Genomic DNA, 23,442 nt, shown 5'->3' with positions numbered 1-23,442 from the left:
AAATAAAATCTTTAAAAAAAATAAAAAATAAAAAATAAAAATAAAAATAAAAATAAAATAATTAAAATTGGAAAATCAATAGACCGTTCAGAACAGCAAATTAAACACAGCCAAAGTAAGAAATAATGAACTGAAAGATGAATTTCAGGAAACACCCAGAATGCAGCATGATAAAGACATGGAAAATATTAAAGAGAGGGAAAAAGACAGGGCGGATAAAGAATCTATTACATCTAATCAGACTTTCAAAATGAGGGGGGAAAAAGAACAAAGTGAGAATGGCTAAGAATTTGCCATGTTTGATGAAGATGACAAATCCTAAAATTCAACAAGCTGAATAGTGCTGGATACCTACCTAGCTTTCAGCTCCACATTCATCCTTCTATCCCCAGCAAGGTAGCCCTGGGGTTGGGTGTTTGCAAAATGCTGTCCCAGGCTCCTTTAGCAGGTGGCTTCTTCCTGGATTCCACCAATAAGAGGCACTGGTTGGTACTTAATCTTAAGTAGAAAGAGGGTAACAGTAGGAGTTCTGCTCTCACACTTGCTCTCTTAATTTTTCTCCTTCTGGCCAACAGCCCTTAGCCACAACATTTCCTCCAACCATCCAGCCCAATCATTCCTGGGATGGTGGCCCCTTCCCCCACCCTCCAAGGTTGGGGAAGTAGTAGCATAACCTCCTCCCTTTGGTGCCTTGAGCCCTAGGGATATGCTAGCTACTTTATGCTTTCCAGTCTCCCAGCTACCTCGCCTTTGTTCCTCTTTCAACCTTCTGATATATGTGTAGCCAATTCCCTTATAAAATCCTCTCTGCTTTGAAGTACCTAGCATTGTTGTCATTTTCCTGCCTGGACCCTGACCCATATACCAACAAATTCCAAGCAAGTTAAATAAAAAGAAATGCACATCTAAACACGCCAAAGAGGAACACCAAAAAGAAGACAGATTACCTAAAACAAGAGACAGTTAAACTGACAACAGACTTCTCGACACCAACAATAGAAGCCAGAAATTAAGTAACATTCTCAAAATGCTAAGTGAAAACAACTTTCAACCTAGAATTATATGCCCTATGAAACTATCTAAAATAAGAGGGAAATCAAGATATTTTCAGATAAGCAGTAAGGGATTACTTTCAGAGCCTGCTGGATTAAATTACATTTTTTTATTAAATTACGAATTAAATAACAGCGATGCAATGAAGTTTTGTTTAAACCTTGGAACTTGGCACTTGGGATCTTGTTTCCCCCTGAGCCTTGTCTTTAGAAGTCCAAATGGCTGAAGCAGAGCAAAATATACCTACAACCCCAGAATATGCCTCTTTGGCATATTGATTATTTTAAACTAGTTTGGTATTTTGTTTTGTTTTGTTTTGTTTTTTAAGAAACAGCAAAGGGGAAGCTTTGAAAACTGAATACAAGTTACCCTTTGTAAGAAAGAAACATTTACAAGGCATATCTCCATTTGTAGGGGTGTCTCCCTCTGTACCAGAAGGAGGAGGATGACTCTTAATCTCTAGAAACTCTTATCAGTGCAGAAGGCAACAACTTAAATCTGTTTAACAACCTTACTCTTGTTTACTGTGCTTGTCCTGGTCACCTCCCATAACTAGCTCCCCCCACTAACATCGTTTGTTTCTAGCTGAAGATATTTAAGGTGGTGGCTTGGGCTATTTCAAGGAGTTACTCAGTTTTCCTGGGTCTCTCCCCTGTATATAGGAGGTGTACATGTTATTAAGCTTCTGTTTGCTTTTCTCCTGTTAATCTTTTATTATGGGGGCGGGGTCTCAGCCAAGAAACTCAAAGGGTAGAAGGAAAATTACTTTTCCTCCCCTATATGGCCAAATGCCTACTTCAATATCATTTCTGGAATCTCTGAAAATTTGCACAACCAGTGATCATATGACAGAGGAGATATCATGATATATAATTAGTGAAACAATGTCAATAATATGAATAAGGTGTATCACTTGAATGTACTGAAAATATTTTAATGTTCACTTTCAAACATACATGCAGAGTCTAAAATAACTTGAGGTAAAAACATTTCTATGTGCTTTCTAAGTTTAAATCCATCACTTGATTAACAAATGTATACCCATTACTGAAGAGTAAAATGCTGTGATAATTATAATTTTTTAAAACTATTAAGCTTATGTAGAGAAACAATTAAGAATCTGCATTGCTTGGCTTTTGCTAGGTTATGGTGTAGCAACAAACTCTAAAATAAAGAACTGTATTTAATTTTTTCTTCTTCACTTCCACTTAGGTTATAAGCCTTACAAGAAAAAGTCTCACTAAGGAATTCTTCACATCTTGCAAGGGTAAATTAATGGCAGAATGTCAGTTTGTCACGTCAAAATTTCACAAGCAGGAAAAATTCCAAAGTCCTGTTCAATAGCATCCTTGATAAATCATCCTCAATTTATACATAAAAAAATAAAGTATAAGAAGAATAAAAGAAAGTGCTAAAGCAAAATGAGGTCTCAAAACCACATTTTATTCCCACTTAGCAAATTTCAAAATAATAGACTTCTTGAGAAGGTTTTAAGAAGAGAATTCCTTATAGTTCTATGCCTAGGGAAGCTAAAAGTTAAAGAAAATCTTATCGACAATATTACTAGAGACCATAGGTCAGCACACTTTTTCTTTTAAGGGCCGGATAACATTTTAGGCATTGGCAGCCATTAGGTCTCTGTCACAACTACTCAGTTCTGTTTTGGTGCAAAGGTAGATAATATGCAAACAGAGGAGCATAGCTGTGTTCCAACAGAACATCATTTACACAACAGGCAGAGGGCTAGATCTGACCCTCAGGCCATAATTTGACATCTCCTACCAGATACTACGAACTATTTTCAATATTTGAAGATGAAGGATTTTTTTTTTGTATTTGCTGGAGCTATAAATGCTAGTTTTAAGTTCCTTCTAAAAAAGTGTCATTGGAAAATTTCTTGAATACTGTTCTGCTGTATATAGAAAGGCTACAATATTGTTAAATGTGCTACTTTATAGAGGACATCAGACATTTGCATATGTCGAAACAACTACAGGTCATATTTAAGTCAGATGAAATGGTAGATTAATAATGAATTCCACTCTGTTTCTGTTCAGAGATTGCTGTGGTCTCACAGAGCTATCAACATTGCATTCTGACTAAAGAACTACTTATAGAATGGAAAAATCAGTTGTAAAATGTGTCACTATTATTAATAAAACAAACATGGTAAAGGCTAAGAGTGATTTAGGAATCATAAGTATACACTGTTTTGTTTATACACACTTCAGTACTCTAATCAAAAAGCCATTATCACTGTCTATAAGCAGAAGGATAGTGGGCCACTTCATCATACTTCAAAGACAAAAGTACATGATGTCCAAAGATTTTGGAATTGCCTTGTCATATACTTAACAAGATGTTTAAACAATTTAAAAGCCATCTTGAACAAAACCAAAATAATATGCTTTTTAGATGAAAACAATACATCTTATTACAACTGCTTGCAGAGCAAGTACTTTGCTTGCTGGAACCTGATGAAAAAGTAACCAAACTGATAGTTTCAGAGCATAAGTTTTTCTTACATGATAGCTGTTAAAGAGATTCTCTTCTGGGCGCCTGGGTGGCTCAGTTGGTTAAGCAACTGCCTTTGGCTCAGGCCATGATCCTGGAGTTCCAGGATCAAGTCCCGCATCGGGCTCCCTGCTCAGCAGGGAGTCTACTTCTCCCTCTGACCCTCCCTCCTTTCATGTGCTCTCTCTCTCTCATTCTCTCTCAAATAAATAAATAAAATCCTTAAAAAAAAAATAAAAAAAATAGATTCTCTTCTCCCACCAGAAAGATGAAGACACTCATGTACATGAAATGAAACTGAAACACAGATGGAAAAACCTAGATGACTGGTTCCTTGAAAGCCAATTATATTGCTCGATTAGCACATTTTTAGAACCAAGGTTTATAAGGACAAACATTATTCACATGACTGTAAAACAGCAATTGCAGGCAAAATGTCTATATATATTAGGAATGAAATGATAAGACAGCACTTTCCGAAGAGATTCAGAAAATATTTTCTTCAACTGGCACAAGAAACTTCCATTTATGGGACTGTTTCCACCAAACTGTGCCATCTTCAGCAACCATACTGACTGGGATTTAAAATGGAGAGGAGTCTTTACCTTAGTCGGTGCCTAGTAAACAGAAAGGAAAGGCTTAGTAATTATGTGGCAGCATCGCATCAACACTAGCAGTATCCCATAATGACAGCACTAACCAAACATTTTGTGTCACTACACCCTCCATAGGTGAGAGTGAATGGCTATTTATGTGGTAGATAACACTACTGTGTATTTCCAAGTGTTCTTCTCTCTTTCCGGGTGATGACACTCCCTCTGCCCTTTATGTTAAGTACAACTATTTGACTACTTTTGGCTAATGAAACATGAGTGGAAGTAACATGTGCACATATGGGCCATAGCACTTCACTGCCAGTGGTACATACTCTAGTCTTCTCTTTCTCTGCTGCACTAAACTCTGAACCTCATTTTGAGATGTGAGCATGATAAAATGATGGAGTCTCCATCAGCATGTGAACCCATCATGGATACATAGCACAAACAAAAAATAATTCTTTACTGTTTTTAGCCCTTAAGATTTTTTTATTTATTGGGGTGCCTGGGTGGCTCAGTCTGTTAAGTGTTTGCCTTCAGCTCAGGTCATGGTCCCAGGGTTCTGGGATTGAGTCCCACATTAGGCCCCCTGCTCAGTGGGGAGTCTGCTCCTCCCTTTCCCTCTGTCCCTCTCCCCCTGCTCATGCTCTCTTTTTCTCTCCCTCAAATAAATAAAATCTTTTTAAAAAACTATTTTTTATTTATTTATTTGAGTTCAAGAGCAGGGGGAGGAGCAGAGGGAGAGGGACAAGCAGATTCCACACTGAGTATGGAGCCCAATGTGGGGCTTGATGCAGGGCTCAATCCCAGGACTCCCAAACCATGACCTGAGCTGAAACCAAGACTCAGATGCTTAACCAACTGAGCCAGGCTCCCCTAGACCCTGGGATTTTAGAATTTCTTATCCAGGCATAACCTAGTTTATCCTGACTGGTATAATTTAGTGTCACAAATGTAGAGTATAATGACCCCAGAAGCAAACTATCAGCTTACATTGATAAGAAACAAATATTCCTGGGATGCCTGGGTGGCTCACTTGGTTAAGCATCTGCCTTCGGCTGAGGTCATGATCCCAAGGTCCTAGGATGGAGTCCCACATCGGGCTCCCTGCTCAGTGGGGAGTCTGCTTCTCTCTCTCCCTCTGCAGCTCCCCTGGCTTGTGCTCTCTCTCTCTGTCAAATAAATAAATAAAATCTTTAAAAAAAAAGAAAGACATATTCCTGCTAAATAAAGACATATTCCTGATAAAACATCAGACTTTAAAAATCTGAATACTAATATTTTTCATAATAAATTTGTAATAATATTTTAAATTAATATCTAATGTTATATCTCATGTTGATTCTGGCATCTCAGAAGTTTATTATATGATGTTGATATTCTGCTTCAGCCAAATATTGATTTTTAATAATGAGGCTATTTTGCATTCAGCCAAAATATATATCTGGTACCCCCTCTAAAAATAATAAATTAAAATTATATGAATAATTTCATAATAATAGAGGCTATGTGTCCTCTATTTAAAAGTTACCGGACATGGGTGCCTGGCTGGCTCAGCCAACAGAACATGCGATCTTGGGGTTGTGAGTTCAAACCCCATGTTGGGTGTAAAGCTTCAAACAATCAATCAATCAATAAAATAATTACCTGACAGAAATGTGAAACGACCTGTAAATTAGGTCACAAATTTGTTTTTAAGGAAATATACTTTGATCTTCTGGAATTCAGGAATTTTTTGCTGCCATCTTGCATCCTCTATCTTGTCTCTTCTGCTGCCACCAGCTGGCTTCCACTACTGATAAATTCCAGAAACCAGCAGGATTCAATTTAGTGTTTTGTTTTGACTGCTGGGTCCCTGATGAGAACACCAAGTCAGCTGAATAAGTAAATTTTTAGGTTGGGAACAGAAAAACACAATCAACTCATTTCCTACATATTTTGGGTAATCAGATAGCCACACAGTAGCTAGTACTTGTCCCAGCAAGGGGTCCAGAAAGGGCTTCAGGCTAACAAAAAAGATCTTAAGTTCATAGTCTCTTCTGGGGGGGGGGGGGCAAACAATGTTAAAAACTGCAGTCATTATGTAAGAGTGAACAAAGGTCAGTTCAAACACAATAGCCTACCAACAGTCTCAGTGCAGTTTTAAGCTTTAATAACTTCAGAAGTACAAATTCTACAAACTTAAAACATCCTTTGAAAGGAAAAATACCATGGCACCTGGACAGCTCAGTTGGTTAAGCCTTTGGCTCTGGTCATGATCGCAGGGTCCTGGGATTGAGCCCAGATTGAGCCCCGCCTCGGGCTCGTGGGTCATCGGCTTCATCAGGGAACCTGCTTCTCCCTCTCCCCCCTGCTTGTGCACTCTCTCCCTCTCTCTCTCTCAGATGAATAAATAAAATCTTAAAAAAAAAAAGTAAAAATACCTAAATTTCTTTCATGCTTAGTCTTGGGAATTTTTGAACAGTAAATGTATTTCAATTTTTTGTTTCAATGTTTATCTTCAGTTGAGAGACTAAAACACTTGAAATTTAAAATTATTCAAAATTCATAAATAAGTATAAAAGAAATTTAAATAAACTTTCAAGTGATGGCTTTTATAAGTTTGTAGCAATTATACTTCTGAAATTATCAAAACCCAAAAGTGCACTAAGACTGTTGGGGCACCTATACATGGAAAACTGTGGGGTCAGAGAGTGCTTGAATACAAACTTTTATAATTTACACCCAGCTACATCCAAAATAAATTGAAACATTTTGTAACAACATATATGCGCACATGTATGCAAGGAGATGTAAAACTGAGTCTTAAGGGCTCTTGAAACTAGAGGGACATGGTACTAAATTATTAAATCTTTAGGAAAAGGATGGGAGAATGAGGCAAATTAATACCAATATTTGTAATACAGCTTTATAGTATTATACTATCATTTTTACTTCGGAGGCCGTTGAGGGTCCATTTTTATTAGGAATACTTGTTCTTAAAATAGTATTATGTTCTCCCTATTAGTACTGATATTATCATTGCTAATCATGCTTTTCCGGAAAAGTTAACTTACAAAAACATGAACATTAAGAGAATGCATTAAAACACTCCATAAATAAGGGTTTTCCTTCCCTTTAGAAGTCCTCTAGTTCAGTGATTCTCAATCTTGTCTGCACAGTGGAATGACCTAAGGAGCTTAAAAAATACTGACTCCTGGGGCGCCTGGGTGGCTCAGTCGTTAAGCGTCTGCCTTCGGCTCGGGTCGTGATCCCAGGGTCCTGGGATGGAGCCCCACATCGGGCTCCCTGCCCCGCGGGGAAGCCTGCTTCTCCCTCTCCTACTACCTCTCCTACTCCCCCTGCTTGTGTTCCCTCTCTCGCTATGTCTCTCTGTCAAATAAATAAATAAAATCTTTAAAATAAATAAATAAATAAAAATAAAAAAAAATACTGACTCTTGGGTCCCACTCTGAGCTTCTGATTCAATTAGTCTAGGCTGGAAAATGGGCAACGGAAATTTTAAAAGCCCCGCGATGATCCTACTGTACAGCCAAGGCTGAAAACCACTACTCCAGGTCAACATATAATCAGGTATAAGTCAACATAAAAATAAGTGCAGATATTCAGAGCTCCAACTTTTTAAACATAACACCAATTGCAAAAAGAACCTAATTTAATCAACATGAATGAATCTCAAAACTATTATGTTGGTGGATGGAACTAGAGGGTATTATGCTAAGGGAAATAAGTCAGTCAGAGAAAGACAACTATCATATGATTGCACTCATATGTGGAATTTAAGAAACAAAACAGAGGCTCATAGAGAAAGGGAGGGGAAAATAAGGTGAAAACAGAGGGAGGCAAACCATAAGAGATTTAACTATAGGAAATAAACAGGTTTGCTGGAGGGGATGTGGGAAGGGGGATGGGGTAACTGGGTGATGGGCAGGAAGGAGGGCACTTGATGTAATGAGCACTGGGTGTTCTATGCAACTGAAGAATCAATAAACTACCTCTGAAACTAATAATACACTATATATTAACTAATTGAATTAAATAAAATTTTTAAAAAAGTATTATGGTGAGCGAAATAAGCCAGACACAAAAGAGTATACTTATCCTATAGCTCTATTTACACAGTTTAAATACATTGGAACAGGGGTGGGCTGGGGGGACTGCCTGGGAAGAGACACGAAGAAAATTCCTGAGATGGAAATGTTCTCTATTTTAATTAGGGTACACTGATATAGGCAGTTATCAAAACTAATTGAAATGGACAACTGAGACCTGCATTATGATTTCGCTTTATGTAAATAACACTTCAATTAAAAAAAAGAATAAACATAATTAACTTAAATGTGGATACCTATGACAGGGTCTGGGAGGCGGAGTCATGACCTGCCGCCTTCAGAAGACCCAAATTCTCACCAGCTTTAAAAGGAACAGCAAACCCCAGACCAGAACCGGAGAGAATAGCGAGCCAACAGCAGGGAGGGCCAGAGCCTAAGAAATCGCTAGAGGTCTGGGAGCCGGTGTCGAGCAGACGCCCACACCTCGGCGCCCGGGTGTCCCACGAAAATAAGCACCCGCCCCCCTTTTCCGGTGCGCACATGGCCGTCTCGGTGTGCTTTCCGGAAGGGTCCGGGGAGAAAAGGAGCCACTGCGAGAAAGGAACCGGCGGCAGCTTGGTTCCTGCGCGGATGCTGGGGCTGTAGGCGCCGCGCTTTCGGCTCGTTGCCGCTCACAGGGAAGAGGACGCCGGGGCTCGCTTTCCCTCCGCTGCCTCCGCCACTGCCATGATTCCAGTGTCGCTGGTGGTAGTGGTGGTGGGCGGCTGGACTGCCGTCTACCTGACCGACTTGGTACTGAAGGTGAGGGCCTCGGGCCTAAAGCCCAAGCCCGCGGTGTCCAGGGCCGGGGCGCAAGGCCCGAGGCCTTTTCTCTTCCTCTGCCTCGCGCCTCCCGGGCTGTAAGCCGCGCGGCCAGTATCCACGTGCGCCTTTCCGCGTGGCGCCCGGGCCCCGTGGAGTATAAAACACGGCAGACCGCCGGAGGGGTGTGGCGGTCTGCGCAGCTGCCGCAGTCGCATTGCGGGGCGCTGCAGGCCCCGCTGCCTTCGGGTCCTGCCCGGGAGGCGCCAGTAGTGGGTTCGGGAGGGTCGGGGCTTTGCCAGACCCCGCGGCAGTGCACCTGGGAGGAAAATAAAAAGTCCGCCTAGGAAAGGCATTGTTTTCCCTCGTTGTCTTTAAGGCCACGACCCTCCAAAGACTGTGGTACTGGAATGAATCTAAATCAAGTTGTGTTTTAGACCAGCGGGCTCGAACTTTAAAAGTGCATACAATCATTTGGGGTTCCGGTTAAAATTGCTTTCTGATTCAGCAGGTTTGGGGCGGGGCCTAAGATTCTGCATTTGTAACCAGTTCCCAGGTGCTACCAGTGTTGTTGGTCTACAGACCAAACTTCAAAGTAGCATACTCAGGGAACAAGGATTTAAATAACTAGTTTCTGGGGCGCCTGGGTGGCTCAGTCGTTAAGCGTCTGCCTTCGGCTCAGGTCATGCTCCCTGCTCGGCGGGAAGCCTGCTTCTCCCTCTCCCACTCCCCCTGCTTGTGTTCCCTCTCTCGCTGTGTCTCTCTCTGTCAAATAAATGAATAAAATCTTTAAAAATAAATAACTAGTTTCTGACTACTACAATTCTGATTTGCACCCTGTACCCACTTCTTCACACTAATCTCCTTCCCCCACCCTACATGTACATCCCGGGTGCACGGTCCACTTTTCAGCTATTTGGGAAGGGTAGCAAAAATTATGCACAATTGTCTGACCACATGTTTCAAGCAACCTGTGAAATTGAATGGGGGGGGTGAAGGTAACAAAGTCATTACAACATACAGATTTTATTCCACAGTACAGTTCTCAAGTGTTTAATAAAACCTTCATGTTATGAATACCGTTTTAAATAGAATATTACAGTTTAGTATTGTGTGTTTTAGGTGTAACAGTAAAATGAAATGATACTTGTGCTTCTTTGTTGGATTTAAACTTACAAAGTGAGGAGGTTTTACAGGAGAGTCCTTAGAGCAAGGGCTGGGTTCAGCCACTTCCCAGCCTTTGTGACCTTGGCCAAATTACTCTCTGTGCCTCGGTTTCTTCATCTTCAAAATGGAAGTAATAATGGTAAGGATCTTCTGAGATTGTAGAGAGGATTACATTAGTTCATGCACATAAAGCTTTGCTATTCAACCTAAAATTCAAGTGCCAGCAGCACTCGCATCATCTGGGAACTTGTCAGAAATGTAGAATCTCAGGCCTTATCTCGGACCTACAGAATCAGAATCTGTATCTTTACAAGATCCTTAGGTGCTTCCTCTGCAGGTACTTGGCATAGTGTTCAGCATATAGCAGTACCAGCCACTGCTTCTTTAAACAGTGATTTTGTTGTTTAGAAAAAACAAAACCACGTGATTTCCTCATGTTGCATATGTGACAAAAGTCCAAAATAAAAAGAACTTTTCAAACCTCTACAGTCTCTGGTCAAGTGTGTGAGGTGATCAGGTTACTTCACTTTCAGTAACAGCCCTTAGTTCTCCAACAGAGCACTATTCCTTGAGCGAAAGACCTAACTCACTCAGAATATCTCCTGGGGAATGGAGAAACCTCAAGTTTTAGGAGTCCACACCTTCAGCTTCTCTGCTTCCAACTTGGTCGGCTGTTCCACGTTTGGTTCTTCTAAGATTTCCTTAGTAGACATATACTAAACGGGTGTGTCACTCTACTTTTCCAAGTCCTGGAAAACAAGCAAGTTTTTAAAACTTCACCTAAAGACTGAGAACAGAGAACATTACGGATCCAAAGGCGAACAGATACTTATATTCAGTCAGGTCATTTCTTATGACTGATAGGGCTGAAATATCCTTCTAGAGACAAATTTCTCAAATGGATGAGCATCAATATAACAAAATACATAACTACTTTCTGTAACTGAGGGGTAATAGGGGTCAGTGTCAGGGTATATAAAACAAAATCCTGAACTACTCAAGGACTTCAGACTTCCCTAAAGATATAACGCTTGTTAAGCTGTGTATAGCAGCTATCCCCTCAACCCTGAAAAATTTAAGTTGCTAAGACCCAAGATGACTTTACGTAAGTTTTGTACTTTTAAATGATCAAAGGCAGCCTAATTTCTTAGGGTTGTTGCTCATAAAAGGATAGAAGGCACTGATTCCAACTAACTCGTCCCCTGTGTTGGATTGGTTGGGGGTCTTTTTAAATTATAGCACAAGACCTCTTTTTGTCGTAACAAGGCTTCTAGAACTCTGCTGTCTAGTGTGGTAGCCACTAACTACATATGGTCATGGAGCATTTGAGATGGCACTAGTCCAAACTGAAATGTGCAGTAACACTGGATTCAAAGACTTACATACAAATAAGTAAATGGAATGTAAAATATTTCAGTAGTTTATTTATTACATGTTGAAATGATAATATCTTAGATATTTTTAGTTTAAAAATATATTTAAATTAATCTGTTTCTGTTTACTTTTTAAAATTCAGCTACTAGAGAAGTTAAAATTATATATGTGGCTTGCATTTGTGGCTCTCACATTTCTGTTGGACAGTGCTCCTCTAAGCAGAGCTCAGCAAACTTTTTCTGTAAAGGGCCAGATGATAAGTATTTTAGGCTTTGTGAGCCACATAGCATCTCTGTCACATATTCTTGGTTTTTGTTGTCTTTTTTTTACAATCCCTTAAAAATGTAAATACCATCCTTAGCTCACAGGCTGTACAAAAACAGGCTGTATTATGGGGTCCCTGGCTGTCTCAGTCAATAGAACATGTGACTTCATCTCAGGGGTTGTGAGTTTGAGCCCCACATTGGGCATAGAGATTACTTTTTAAAAAAAAGAAAAAGAAAGAAAAACAGGGTGTAGGCCACATTTAACCCATGGGCCATAGTTTGCCAGACCCTAACCTCAGTAGACCAGCTAGTCTGAGACCTTTAATATCCTGAAGAATGAACATAAATCTTTTAAATTATAAGTGTCTGGACAGTCAGTGTCTTGCTTTCCTATAGAAAAGACTTTTTTGATTTTCTTAAACTTCATACATGTTCTTCAAAACTGAGTGATGTCGAACTTTTCTTTCTCTCCTAGTCATCTGTGTATTTTAAGCATTCTTATGAAGACTGGCTGGAAAACAACGGATTGAGCATCTCCCCTTTTCACATAAGATGGCAAACTGCTGTTTTCAATCGTGCCTTTTACAGTTGGGGACGGCGGAAAGCAAGGATGCTTTACCAGTGGTATTCTTCATTTTCTTTTTTTTGTTTAAATCAGTCGTTGTGATCATGAGAAATGCTTGTTGAATGAACTGTTTCCATTATTTTCCAATCTGCTGAGTTTTAAAATGGCAGTATAAAACTTTTCTAGTTTTATATAAACTTAGGAGATTACATCATTGTACTTTTGCATACATCAAAAATCCAGGTTCTGTATCTTGATCTGAGTGGTAGATACATGGGTGCACATGTAAAAATTCTGTGAGCTGTATGTATGAGACTTGTGCACTTCACCGTGTAAGTTATACACTACTAGAAATGCAAAAACAAAAGAAATGCAAAAAAAAATTGGAGCATTTTCTATCAGGAAACTAATTCTGTAGAATTCTGTCCCCTGTCATCACACATAGAAACAAGGGTCCAGGGAGTCATAGGATGCCCAGAAGTCTGCAGGCTTTTCCCTATACTTCTTTTGTGATACCCCTCCAGGGGAATGATATTTAAAATATTTCACAACCATGGGACGCCTGGGTGGCTCAGTCGTTAAGTGTCTGCCTTCGGCTCAGGTCATGATCCCAGGGTCCTGGAATCGAGCCCCACATTGGGCTACCTGCTTGGCGGGAAGCCTGCTTCTCCCTCTCCCACTCCCCCTGCTTGCGTTCCTGCTCTCGCTGTCTCTCTGTCAAATAAATAAAATCTTTAAAAAAAAATAAAATATTTCACAACCAGTAAGGCATATACACAAACCAATTGGGAAAATGGCCAGCCAGATTGTAGCAGCAGGGTTCTGGAGTACCCTGGCCATGCCAGGCATACCCCTTTAGTTTACAAATTTCTTCAATCGAGGAGCATATAGTGTTTATTGTTAAGAGGTTCATAATGATCTTTGGGACACCGTAGAGACTGACAGGTTTTGTAGTTGGCAGAATTTCTAGTGTGGGCATAGGAGGCCTTTGTCTAAATTCCTTTTTGCTAGAAATTTAGCTCCAAATGGAATAGAGCTAAATGTAAATAATCAGATCATTATAAAGCAAAATATGTAATAGCGGATCAAACAAAATAGAAAGAAGGAAATTATAAAGAGCAGAAATCAGTGAAATAAAAACTATACAGAAAGAAAATCAGAAAAGTCAAGTGTTGGTTCTTTGAAAAGATTGATAAAACTAATAAACCCCTTCCATAATTATGAAGAAGAAAACACAAGTAACTAAAAATCAGAATTGAATGGTTAGTATAAAAAAGATAAAAAGCAGTAAGCATTAGCAAGGATGCAAAGAAAAGGGAACCCTAGTGTACTGTTGATGGTAATATAAATTGGTGCAACCACTGTGGAAAACAATATGGAGGTTTGTCAAAAAAAATGAACTAAAATACCAGCAGATGGTAGCTACACTTGTAGTGAACACAGGTATAAACTTGTTGAATCACTATGCTGTACAGTAAAATTAATGTAACATTGTATGTCAACTATACTTCAATCTAAAAAAATTTTTTTGAAAAATACCATATGATCCAGTAATTCCACTACTGGATATTTAGCCAAAGGAAATAAAAACACTAATTAAAAAAGATGCACCCCTATGTTTATTGCAGCATTATTTACCATAGCTGTGATATAGAAGCAGCCCAAGTGTCCATCAATAGATGAATGGAGGGGCGCTTGGGTGGCTCAATTAGTTAAGTGTCCAACTCTTGATTTCAGCTCAGGTCATGATCTCAGGGTCGTGAGTTCGAGCCCTGTGTCAGGCTGTGCACTGGGTGTGGAGCCTGCTTAAGACTCTCCTTCTCCTTCTGCCTCTTGCCACCCCCCCTTGTTCTCGCCCCCCACCTCTCAAAAAAAATAATAAATAATAATAAAAGCTTAAAAAAAAAGACGAATGGAGGTGCTCTTCGGTGACTCAGTCAGTTGATCCTCCGACTCTTGGTTTCAGCTCAGATCATGATCTCATTGATCATAGGATCAAGCCCTGCTTCGGCTCCACACTCACCGGGGAGTCTGCTTGAGGATTCTCTCCCTCTGCCCCTCCCCCCACTCGCTCTCTCATTCTCTCTCTAGAATGAATAAATCTTTTTAAAGAAAGATGAATGGATAAAGAGGGTGTGGTATATATACATAATGGAATATTAGCCATAAAAAAGAATGAGATCTTGCCATTTGCAACATGGATGGACCTAGAGGATATTATTATAAGTGAAATAAATTAGACAGGTCCAGACAAATACTGTATGATTCTACTTACATGTAAAAACAAAACAAATGAACAGCCAAACAAAAACTAAGCAGAGTCTTAAATAGAACAAACTGTTAGTTGCCGGACAGGAGGTAGGCAGGGGTATGGGTGAAATAAGTAAAGGGGATTAAGAGGTACAAATTTTCAGTTACAAAATAAGTCACGGAGATGAAAAGTACAGTGTAGGGAATATAGTCAATAATACCGTAATGATATTGTATGATGACTACACTTAGCATGGTGAGTATTGAATAATGTATAGAATCGATATGTTGTATATCTGAAACGAATATGTTAATTGTACTTCAATTTAAAAAAAAAATCAGAATTGAGAAAAAGGAACATTACTGCCTATTCCATAGATGTTTTTTAAAAAAATGAAACTATTGTGAACAATTCTGTGCCTATACATTTGACAATTTAGATGAAACAGACAAGTTCCTTGAAAAACACAACTTATAAAAAGTTAGAAAATATGGGGTACCTGAGTGGCTCAGTCGGTTGGGCATCTGCCTTTGGCTCAGCTCATGATCCTGGAGTCCTGGGATCGAGTCCCACATCAGCTCCCTGCTCAGCGGGGAGCCTGCTTCTCCCTCTCCCTCTGCTGCTCCCCCTGCTTGCGCTCTCTCTCTCTCTCTCTCTGGCAAATAAATAAATAAATAAAATCTTTAAAAAAAAAAGTTAGAAAATGTAATAGATTATTCCCAACTGTAGAAGGGTAATTTGTAATTATTAAAACAGTAGAAGGAGACTGTTGTTAAAGTTTACCATGTTAATATTTAAGCTCATCACAAAATATAGCTAAAATAAAATGCAAACAGAAGAATTGGTAGGGGAAAAAAGAAATGGATGTCTATAATGTCAAAAGAGCTTTTTGTAATTATATGAGAACGAGATCAAAACAATTCTATGTAAATGGGCAAAAGACATGAGAGGAAAGAAACTTTTTATTGGGAACAGTATTCAGCCTCTTCAGCTCTGAGAGAATTATAAACTATAACAGTTGCTTAGAGAGATCAGTGCCTGTGCTTCAGTCACATACCTGAAGTTCAAGTAGGAGAACGAGGCAGAAGTAGTGAAATTTTTAGCCATTACTTTGAAGCTATGAAATGTGGCTGGTCGATGAATTTGTTAACCCACAAATTGGAAGGAATTGGGTGTTTATGTGATTTTGTTTCCTCCCGACAGGTTCAATTTTGGAATGGTGTTTGGCGTAATTGCCATGTTCAGCTCTTTTTTCCTCCTCGGGAAAACGCTAATGCAGACTTTGGCACAGATGATGGCTGACTCTCCCTCTTCTTATACTTCCTCCTCTTCTTCCTCTTCCTCTTCCTCCTCTTCCTCTGCTTCTTCCTTTTCATCATCTTCCTCTTCCTCCTCCTCTTCCTCCTCCTCCTCACTTCACAATGAGCAAGTGCTACAAGTTGTGGTAAGTACCTTCTTTTTGCTTTTTAAGTTTATTGCAACACGAATATAAGGTATTTCTTCTGGCTAGCATAACTCCTCTCCATATTATAAATATGGAAATAGATGAAAAGTCTCATTTCTCAAATTACCTGCTTAAACAAAAATATTAATGGGAATCTAGCAAAGATTTGATGCAATATGTAGTAGCAGCAGTAGTAATAGAACAAATGCACCACCATCAAGATTGTCAACAGTTATACAGATACTTGATTCAATTCATGTTGTCTTCTCGAGGTGTTAAATGATTGTTTCTATCAAGGAATGAGGTGACCTATTTAAGATCTCTGTACTGTATAAATAAATTGCATTTTAACCCTGTGTAAAGTGTTCCCCTTTCCTCTTCATGGCTTTCAGACTCTAAGCAATAATATCCTTTTATTTAAAGATATAAGACCTTCAGTAGTCACTGTGATTTCCTGATGTGAAGAATAATGTGCTGAGTTTTACTCCTTTACTCCTTTATAAGCTATTTATAATAATTCTCACTTGAAAGCACATGTATAAACCTATATCTTATTGATGCATGTCTCCAGAGTGTGGAAGGGTGCTTTACCATTGACTAACTTTTATTTCAAATTTTTTACATGTATAGTTTTTATTTCCATGAGTCATGGGTGTTATGTTCTTAATCATGCTCTTATTAATGGAATAGACTATTTAAGAGCTAGTTACTGATTTTTTTTTTAACTCTTCTTTTTGTGGTTTCTACTAGGCTGGGCAACTATGGATAGATTTAGAAGTCATTTGTAGAGAATGATAATGAATCTCTCCTATGGTCATAGCTCTTTTTTAGAGGTTCAAAGGATTCGCCAGGTGAGGCCTCAGAAGAGATGATTTATTTCTTCGACATTTACTAAATGTATTCTGCCTACTGGCCCTATGCTGAATCCTGCTTATATGGGGAACAAAATCCAATCCTAGCACTCATGGAGCTTTTAGTCTGGAGGGAGAGCTGCCGTGATTGTGCTACAACTGGACAGAGTACCAGGTACTATGGCACAGAGAAGAGGCATGCTGAGATGTCCCTGGCCCTGGGAAGAGAGGAGAGGAGAGCTTCAAGGGAAGGGTGGGGAGACTCCCCATAGCCTCTAAGGAAAGGTGGCAGTTAAGCATCCCAGTAACAGAGAACCATATTTGCCTATTAAAGATCTCTATACCGTATAAATAAATTGCATTTTAACCCTATGTAAAGTGTTCCCCTTTAGGGAGGGGGCAATAATAGAGTAATAATAACAGTGCTTCCTGTGTGAGGTTTTTGTGCCCATTTTATTTTATTCTTGCAACAATCTAGAGATAAGTATCGCATCACAGATGAGAAAACCAAGGGAGGGAGATGTTAAGCCACTTGCCTGTAGTCACAGCTTATAAATGGTGGGCCCATTGTTCACCCACCACTGACTTCAGAGCCATTATGCTGTACTCCCTAAAGAAAGACCAGTAATTCTTCAAGGAACTATAAAGTAACTTTCACCTGTGTCTGGGTGGTATATTGGTGTATGGTATATGGTACAGGAGATAAGATGGGAAATAGAGATAGGGTCTGGGTTATGAAAGACCATTCTAAAAAGGTTTTTTTTGGGGGGGTTATCTGGCTGGCTTAATAAGGCTGGAGTCATCCTAAACTCTCAGGCTACACAACAGGTTATTGTTTGCTAAAGAAGAGATAGTAGAAAAAGAAGCAGGTTGGGAGGAAATGTGATCATTCACCTGTCTGCCTGCTAGGATTAGAATGGCAAAGTGTTTTTATTATTTCTTCTTTCTGCTTCTCAGTTTATTCATAGAGTTCACAAAAATATTGACTCTGTTAGGAGAGTCATGCTTCAGAACCACGAAAAAGCTGTCCTCTGTAGTCCACTGTGCATATTTATGTGTGCATTTAAGAATGTTAAGTCTTCTGGCTTTGATATGAATTCTTGTAGCTCAGAGAACGTACTTTCTATTTTACATTATAATTCCTACAGCCTCATTCAGTATTAAATCCCAAAAACCTGGCACTCTATGTCATTGAGAGATCAGAATTCTGGTACATCTAATACCCTGTGTGATCATGGCCAAGACAGATGGGCAGTCACATACTGTTGCCAGGAAATAAGACCTACCATCTGTTAGTATAGTCACACACTCAAATCCTTAACCTTATCTCATCATTACATCCATAAAATAATAAAGCAAAAGGGGCGCCTGGATGGCTCAGTTGGTTAAGCATCCAACTCTTGATTTCGGCTCAGGTCATGATCTCAGGGTTAAGAGATCAAGCCCTGTGTTGGGCTGTGTGCTCAGCATGGAGTCTGCTTGAGATTCTCTCTCTCCCTCTCCCTCTGTCCCTCCCCCGCTCATGCTCTCTCTCTCTCTCTCTCTCTCTCTCTCTCTCTCTCTCTCTCTCGCATGCGTGCATGTGCATGTGTGCGCACACTCTCAATAAAATCTTTTAAAAATAATAATAAAGCAAAGGAACCAATGTCCTATTGAATCAAGCCTACTGATGTATTTGAAGTAAAGGTAAAATAAGATGGATACTTATAAAAAGAGAGAGAGTGTATAAGAATTAATCTTAAGTACATAAATTTAGAAGAGGGGTCAGAGAAAAGGAAACTAGTGATCTGAACAGGCAGACCCCTAACAACATGGAAACAGCAGGTATGTAGAAGAGCGTACCCTGATATTCCCTTTTTTTTTTTTTTAAGATTTTATTTATTTGACAGAGAGAGATAGCGAGAGCAGGGACACAAGCAGTGGGAGTGAGAGAAGGAGAAGCAGGCTTCCCGCGGAGCAGGGAGCCTGATGTGGGGCTCGATCCCAGGACCCCGGGATCATGACCTGAGCCGAAGGCAGCCGCTTAATGACTGAGCCACCCAGGCGCCCCATCCTGATATTCTTAGAAAGAGTTGCTTAGTAGGGGCTGAGTAAAGAGAACTTCAGATAATGAGCATCATAAAAATATTCATATATGTTGACCATTTATTTCCACATCTAGGACTCTAGTTTTAAGGAAACACTTCCAAATATGGAAAAAAAGTATTCATCAAATTCTTCTCCTAACATTATTTATTATAATGAAGAATTAGAAACAATCACAATGTGTAATTGAGGAATGCTTAAGTTATGGGATTGTCATACAGGGAAATATGCATACATTAAAAATGAAAATTATGAAAACTAGTTTCATAACTAAGGAAAGACACTTGCAATTTATGAATTTAGAAAGTGATCCTGCAACATGGTTTGAATCTCCTCTTCAGTTACTAAAGGAGACTTAAAAGTGAAATTCCTCTGTGCACAAAAATAAATTCCAATTGAATTAAAATTGAAACACAAAATCATAAGACCTTGAAAGATAAAAAACAGGTTTCTGGTATATGAACACAGAATTAGGATGACATAAGCATAACACTAATGGCACAAACCATGAATATTGATAGCTTTGATGACATAAAAATTTTTATATATCAAAAAACTAAAAATAAAATTAAAAAGCAAAAGAACTTGGGAATACATCTGTGATATGTATTACAGAGGACTGATCGTAGATATTCGAAGCATCGTCTAGAGCAATAAGAACAAAAGAACACTCTAGGAGAAAAAAATAGACAAGTCATGAGTAGACTACTCACAAAAGACCTATCAATGGTCAGAAGTAGGGGAAAAATTGAGCTTTAATAATCATCAAAGAGGGGCACCTGGGTGGCTCAGTCGTTAAGCATCTGCCTTCAGCTCAGGTCATGATCCCAGGGTCCTGGGATCAAGCCCCACATTGGGCTCTCTGCTCCACGGGAAGCCTGCTTCTCCCTCTCCCACTCCCCCTTGTTTGTGTTCCCTCTCTTGCTGTGTCTGTCAAATAAAATCTTTAAAAAAATTAAAATTAAAATTAAAAAATTAAAAAAAACAAAAAAAACCTAAAAAAATAAAAATAAAAAATAATCATCAAAGAAATATAAATCAGTGAGAAACTTTATTTCCCTCAAATTGCAGATTTGAAATATTTGAATAATACAAGTTTGCCCAAGGTTATGGAAGGGTCTGCTTCTGGTGAACACTTTGATATGTATCAAAGTCCTTTAAATTTTGTGTAATGATAGCATTTATTACTCTCCATGAAGCATAATATTAAACATGGGACAAGAATTATCTTATTTAATCCTCAAAATTACCCTTTTATGTAAATGTGGTTATTTCCATTTTAATAGTGAGGAAATTGCAATGTTGGGGGGAATAATCCAAACTTCCTTGAGGTCACTTTAGCTAGTTGGAGATGGATCCAGAATGTCAAACCCAAGTGACATGTCTCCAGAGCCAGAACCAACCATGCTTGTCTAAGAATTTATTCCCCCAAAATATTTGAATATATGTGTCCAAATAGGTTTATCACAGTATTTATAAGAGGAGAAACTTTTAAAACAATTAAATGCCTAACAGTCTATTTTATAGAATGCAATACAGGTATTAAAAATCATGTTGAGAGGGCGCCTGGGTGGCTCAGTTGGTTAAGCAACTGCCTTCGGCTCAGGTCATGATCCTGGAGTCCCTGGATTGAGTCCCGCATCAGGCTTCCCTGCTCGGCAGGGAGTCTGCTTCTCCCTCTGACCCTCCCCCCTCTCATGTGCTCTCTCTCTCTCTCTCTCTCTCTGTCTCAAATAAATAAATAAAATCTTTAAAAAAAAAAATCATGTTGAGAAAAAAAATCATGTTGAGCCAGAAAACCCTCGTGGAAAAATGTTTATGATGCCATTAAGTGAAAGGGGCAGGTTTCAAAACCATATCTATAATAAAAGTATAATTTTTTAAAAATATATGTATATGAAAAGACTAGAAGGACATAAAACATTGAGAATGGTTTTTTGTTTTGTGTTTTGGGATCAGGATTATAGGCTTCTGTTTTTCTGAGTTTTCCAGTTTATAATTAAAATAATAATAAGACAGGAGGAATTTCCTCTAGAAGGATACTTTTAGGGTCCAACTCCTGGACTATGAGAAATAGATGCTCAGTATGTAAATAATGATGCCTGGTGTGCCCCACTTAACCTAATTTATGGAATTTCTCCTTAACAGTTGACATAACTTGGGAATGATTATCTTACAAGGCGATTCTTGGGTATCTAAAAAACTATACCATGCAGCCCTGACAATAGCAAACTTGCTTTGTGTATGCAGTGATACATGCACATCATCTTAGGAGCATGTGCTTGCAAGACAACTTCTGCTTCTTCATAGGTCCTTGATATGTCTATATGTTCAAAGAACTTATTTCCTGCATTAAATTTTAATATAATACTTATGTATCATTTTGATACTATTTTTCTGACCAAGGTACTAGACAAATTTGATGGAATCAAAGAAATGGAGGTCATGGTGCTCCCACTCCTACACCAATGAGGCACTTGATTACACTACTCTTAATTACCAGTGCTCATGTAACTCAAGAATATTAAAATGAAAACTCATTGATGGGAGGCAGGAATATCCTATATTACTCACTTAAGTACTTGGAACCTTGCAATAACAATTCAGAAGAAGGACTAGGAATTGTAATAAGAATTTCCAAATCAGGCTTCTAGCCCCTGAGGGTAGAACAGTTGCTGACTCTGTCATTGTCACGCCGCATTCCCTGACACTTTGCCAGGCTCCCTAATTCTTTCCCATGGTGAATACTTCAGGAAGCTAAAGTTTTTACTTTTTTTAAAGATTTTATTATTTATTTGACACAGAGAGAGCATAAGCAGGCGGGGAGGAGCAAGGGCAGAGGGAGAAGCAGGCTCCCCGCTAAGCAGGGAGCCCGATGCAGGGCTCCATCCCAGGACACCGGGATCATGACCTGAGCCGAAGGCAGACGCTTAAACGACTGAGCCACCCAGGTGCCCCGAAAGTTTTGACTTTTTAACCTGGTGTTTACTGTTATCTTTAGACTGGTGGTGTGCTTAGTTCAAAAACTGCCTAGTTCAAAAAAACTGATGTTTTTACTTTTATTGTGATACAGTAGTGAAGTGAACCACTGCTATTCATATTACTTTTACTTTTTTTAAAAAAGATTTTATTTCTTTATTTGAGAAAGAGAGAACACAAGCAGGAGTGGGGGGCATGGGGGTTGCGGATTCTCCAGCAGATTCAGTGCTGACCACCGAGCCTGAAGCGGGGCTCAAGGCAGGACTCAATCTCATGACACAGAGATCATGACCTGAGCTGAAACCAAGAGTCAGATGCTTAACCAACTGAGCTACCCAGGCACCCCTACTTTTAGTTTACAGAACCTTCAGCCTGGAAGTTTAAGCTTTAACCTGGAGTGAACATCGTGGTTTCTTTGTGCCCATGTGTGTATTTATCATTGTGTCTGTGAACAGGTTCCTGGTATAAATTTACCTGTCAACCAACTGACCTATTTCTTCGCTGCAGTTCTCATTAGTGGTGTTGTACATGAAATTGGACATGGGATAGCAGCTATTAGGTAATATTTTTCTTTCTACTACATGTAAAAACTTTTTACTTAGAAGGGTTTATTACTAAAATCTAAATTTGATAGTTTTTTCTTTCTGTGGATATTGCCTAGTGCATATCCACATTATTTTGAGGTACCTTCTCTTTTATAATGGTTAATATATTGATGAATATACTCAAATAACTATGTGCACATCTGTAATCTAGGTCTTCTACCCTTTGCCTTTTGCCAGCCTGGTTATATCTTCATGGTGCTTCAAGATTTTCATCAAACCCTGAAACCTAATCTTTATATTCATCATTAGGTTGGAATGATAACCGCTACACTTGGAGACCACCTACCTGCCTTCTTAGTACTTTGTTTGACTTATTGGCTGAAATACTTTCCTACTTCTACTCATGGCCTCTGCTGGCTAGAGCAAGAACATTGAAAGCTCTGGGTTTGTTAACAAATATCATAGCCTATCTAGAAACCCAAGTAGAAGATAAGAGAGGATGAGACCTGGAACTTGCTTTAAGTATCATGCCCTGTTCTTGTCTTGACTACTCAAATGTGTCATTGTAATTACACCTGAGTATTTTAAAGGCTCCTAAACGTAGAAAGTTGTGGTAAGGGAGCACAATGCCCCCTTCACTCCCACTGACAATTACTGCCATGGTGAACACACATACTGATGGGAATGTGTTTTATCCTCTGGGTATGTGGACCAGATAAAAGATTTTATAGAATTTTTTCTTATTACTTTCCAGTTGCTTATGAACAAGAGTCTGTTGACTGCTGATAAACCCTCATCTTGACAGCATATACTGTTACACAAGTGTGACATATAGTGGTTTAAGTGGGCAGCTACTTTTTTTTTTTAATCTCTCACCTTTGCTTCCTTATTTTTAGCAT

At 39.1% G+C, this 23,442-nt stretch overlaps 1 protein-coding gene and 1 long non-coding RNA gene across 6 annotated transcripts in view; one reads left to right on the top strand and one right to left on the bottom strand.

Moving 5' to 3' along the window:
• Nucleotides 1-4,040: 4,040 nt before the first annotated feature.
• Nucleotides 4,041-8,566, bottom strand: LOC141374322 (uncharacterized). Its single transcript, XR_012381099.1, has 4 exons — nucleotides 8,512-8,566; nucleotides 5,811-6,018; nucleotides 5,157-5,331; nucleotides 4,041-4,184 (listed from the first exon to the last, which is right to left on the bottom strand). It is a non-coding gene; the product is annotated as an uncharacterized lncRNA (long non-coding RNA).
• Nucleotides 8,567-8,819: 253 nt separating this feature from the next.
• Nucleotides 8,820-23,442, top strand: part of MBTPS2 (membrane bound transcription factor peptidase, site 2) — a 45,801-nt gene continuing 31,178 nt past the window's right edge. For all 5 annotated transcript variants that reach the window (XR_012381045.1, XR_003205350.2, XR_003205349.2 and 2 more), the window contains exons 1-4: nucleotides 8,820-9,016; nucleotides 12,299-12,447; nucleotides 15,843-16,083; nucleotides 22,454-22,557. Coding sequence is in view for 2 of the 5 variants with exons in the window: in XM_025857645.2 (XP_025713430.1) it covers nucleotides 8,942-9,016; nucleotides 12,299-12,447; nucleotides 15,843-16,083; nucleotides 22,454-22,557 (569 nt within the window). In the remaining 3 variants the exon portion in view is untranslated. The remainder of the gene's footprint in view (nucleotides 9,017-12,298; nucleotides 12,448-15,842; nucleotides 16,084-22,453; nucleotides 22,558-23,442) is intronic.

The sequence above is a fragment of the Callorhinus ursinus genome, unplaced genomic scaffold (genome assembly GCF_003265705.2).
Source record: "Callorhinus ursinus isolate GAN/ISIS: 27379988/994484 unplaced genomic scaffold, GSC_fseal_2.0 scaffold16, whole genome shotgun sequence".
Lineage (NCBI taxonomy): Eukaryota > Metazoa > Chordata > Mammalia > Carnivora > Otariidae > Callorhinus > Callorhinus ursinus.
This window is presented reverse-complemented; position numbering and strand designations above follow the sequence as displayed.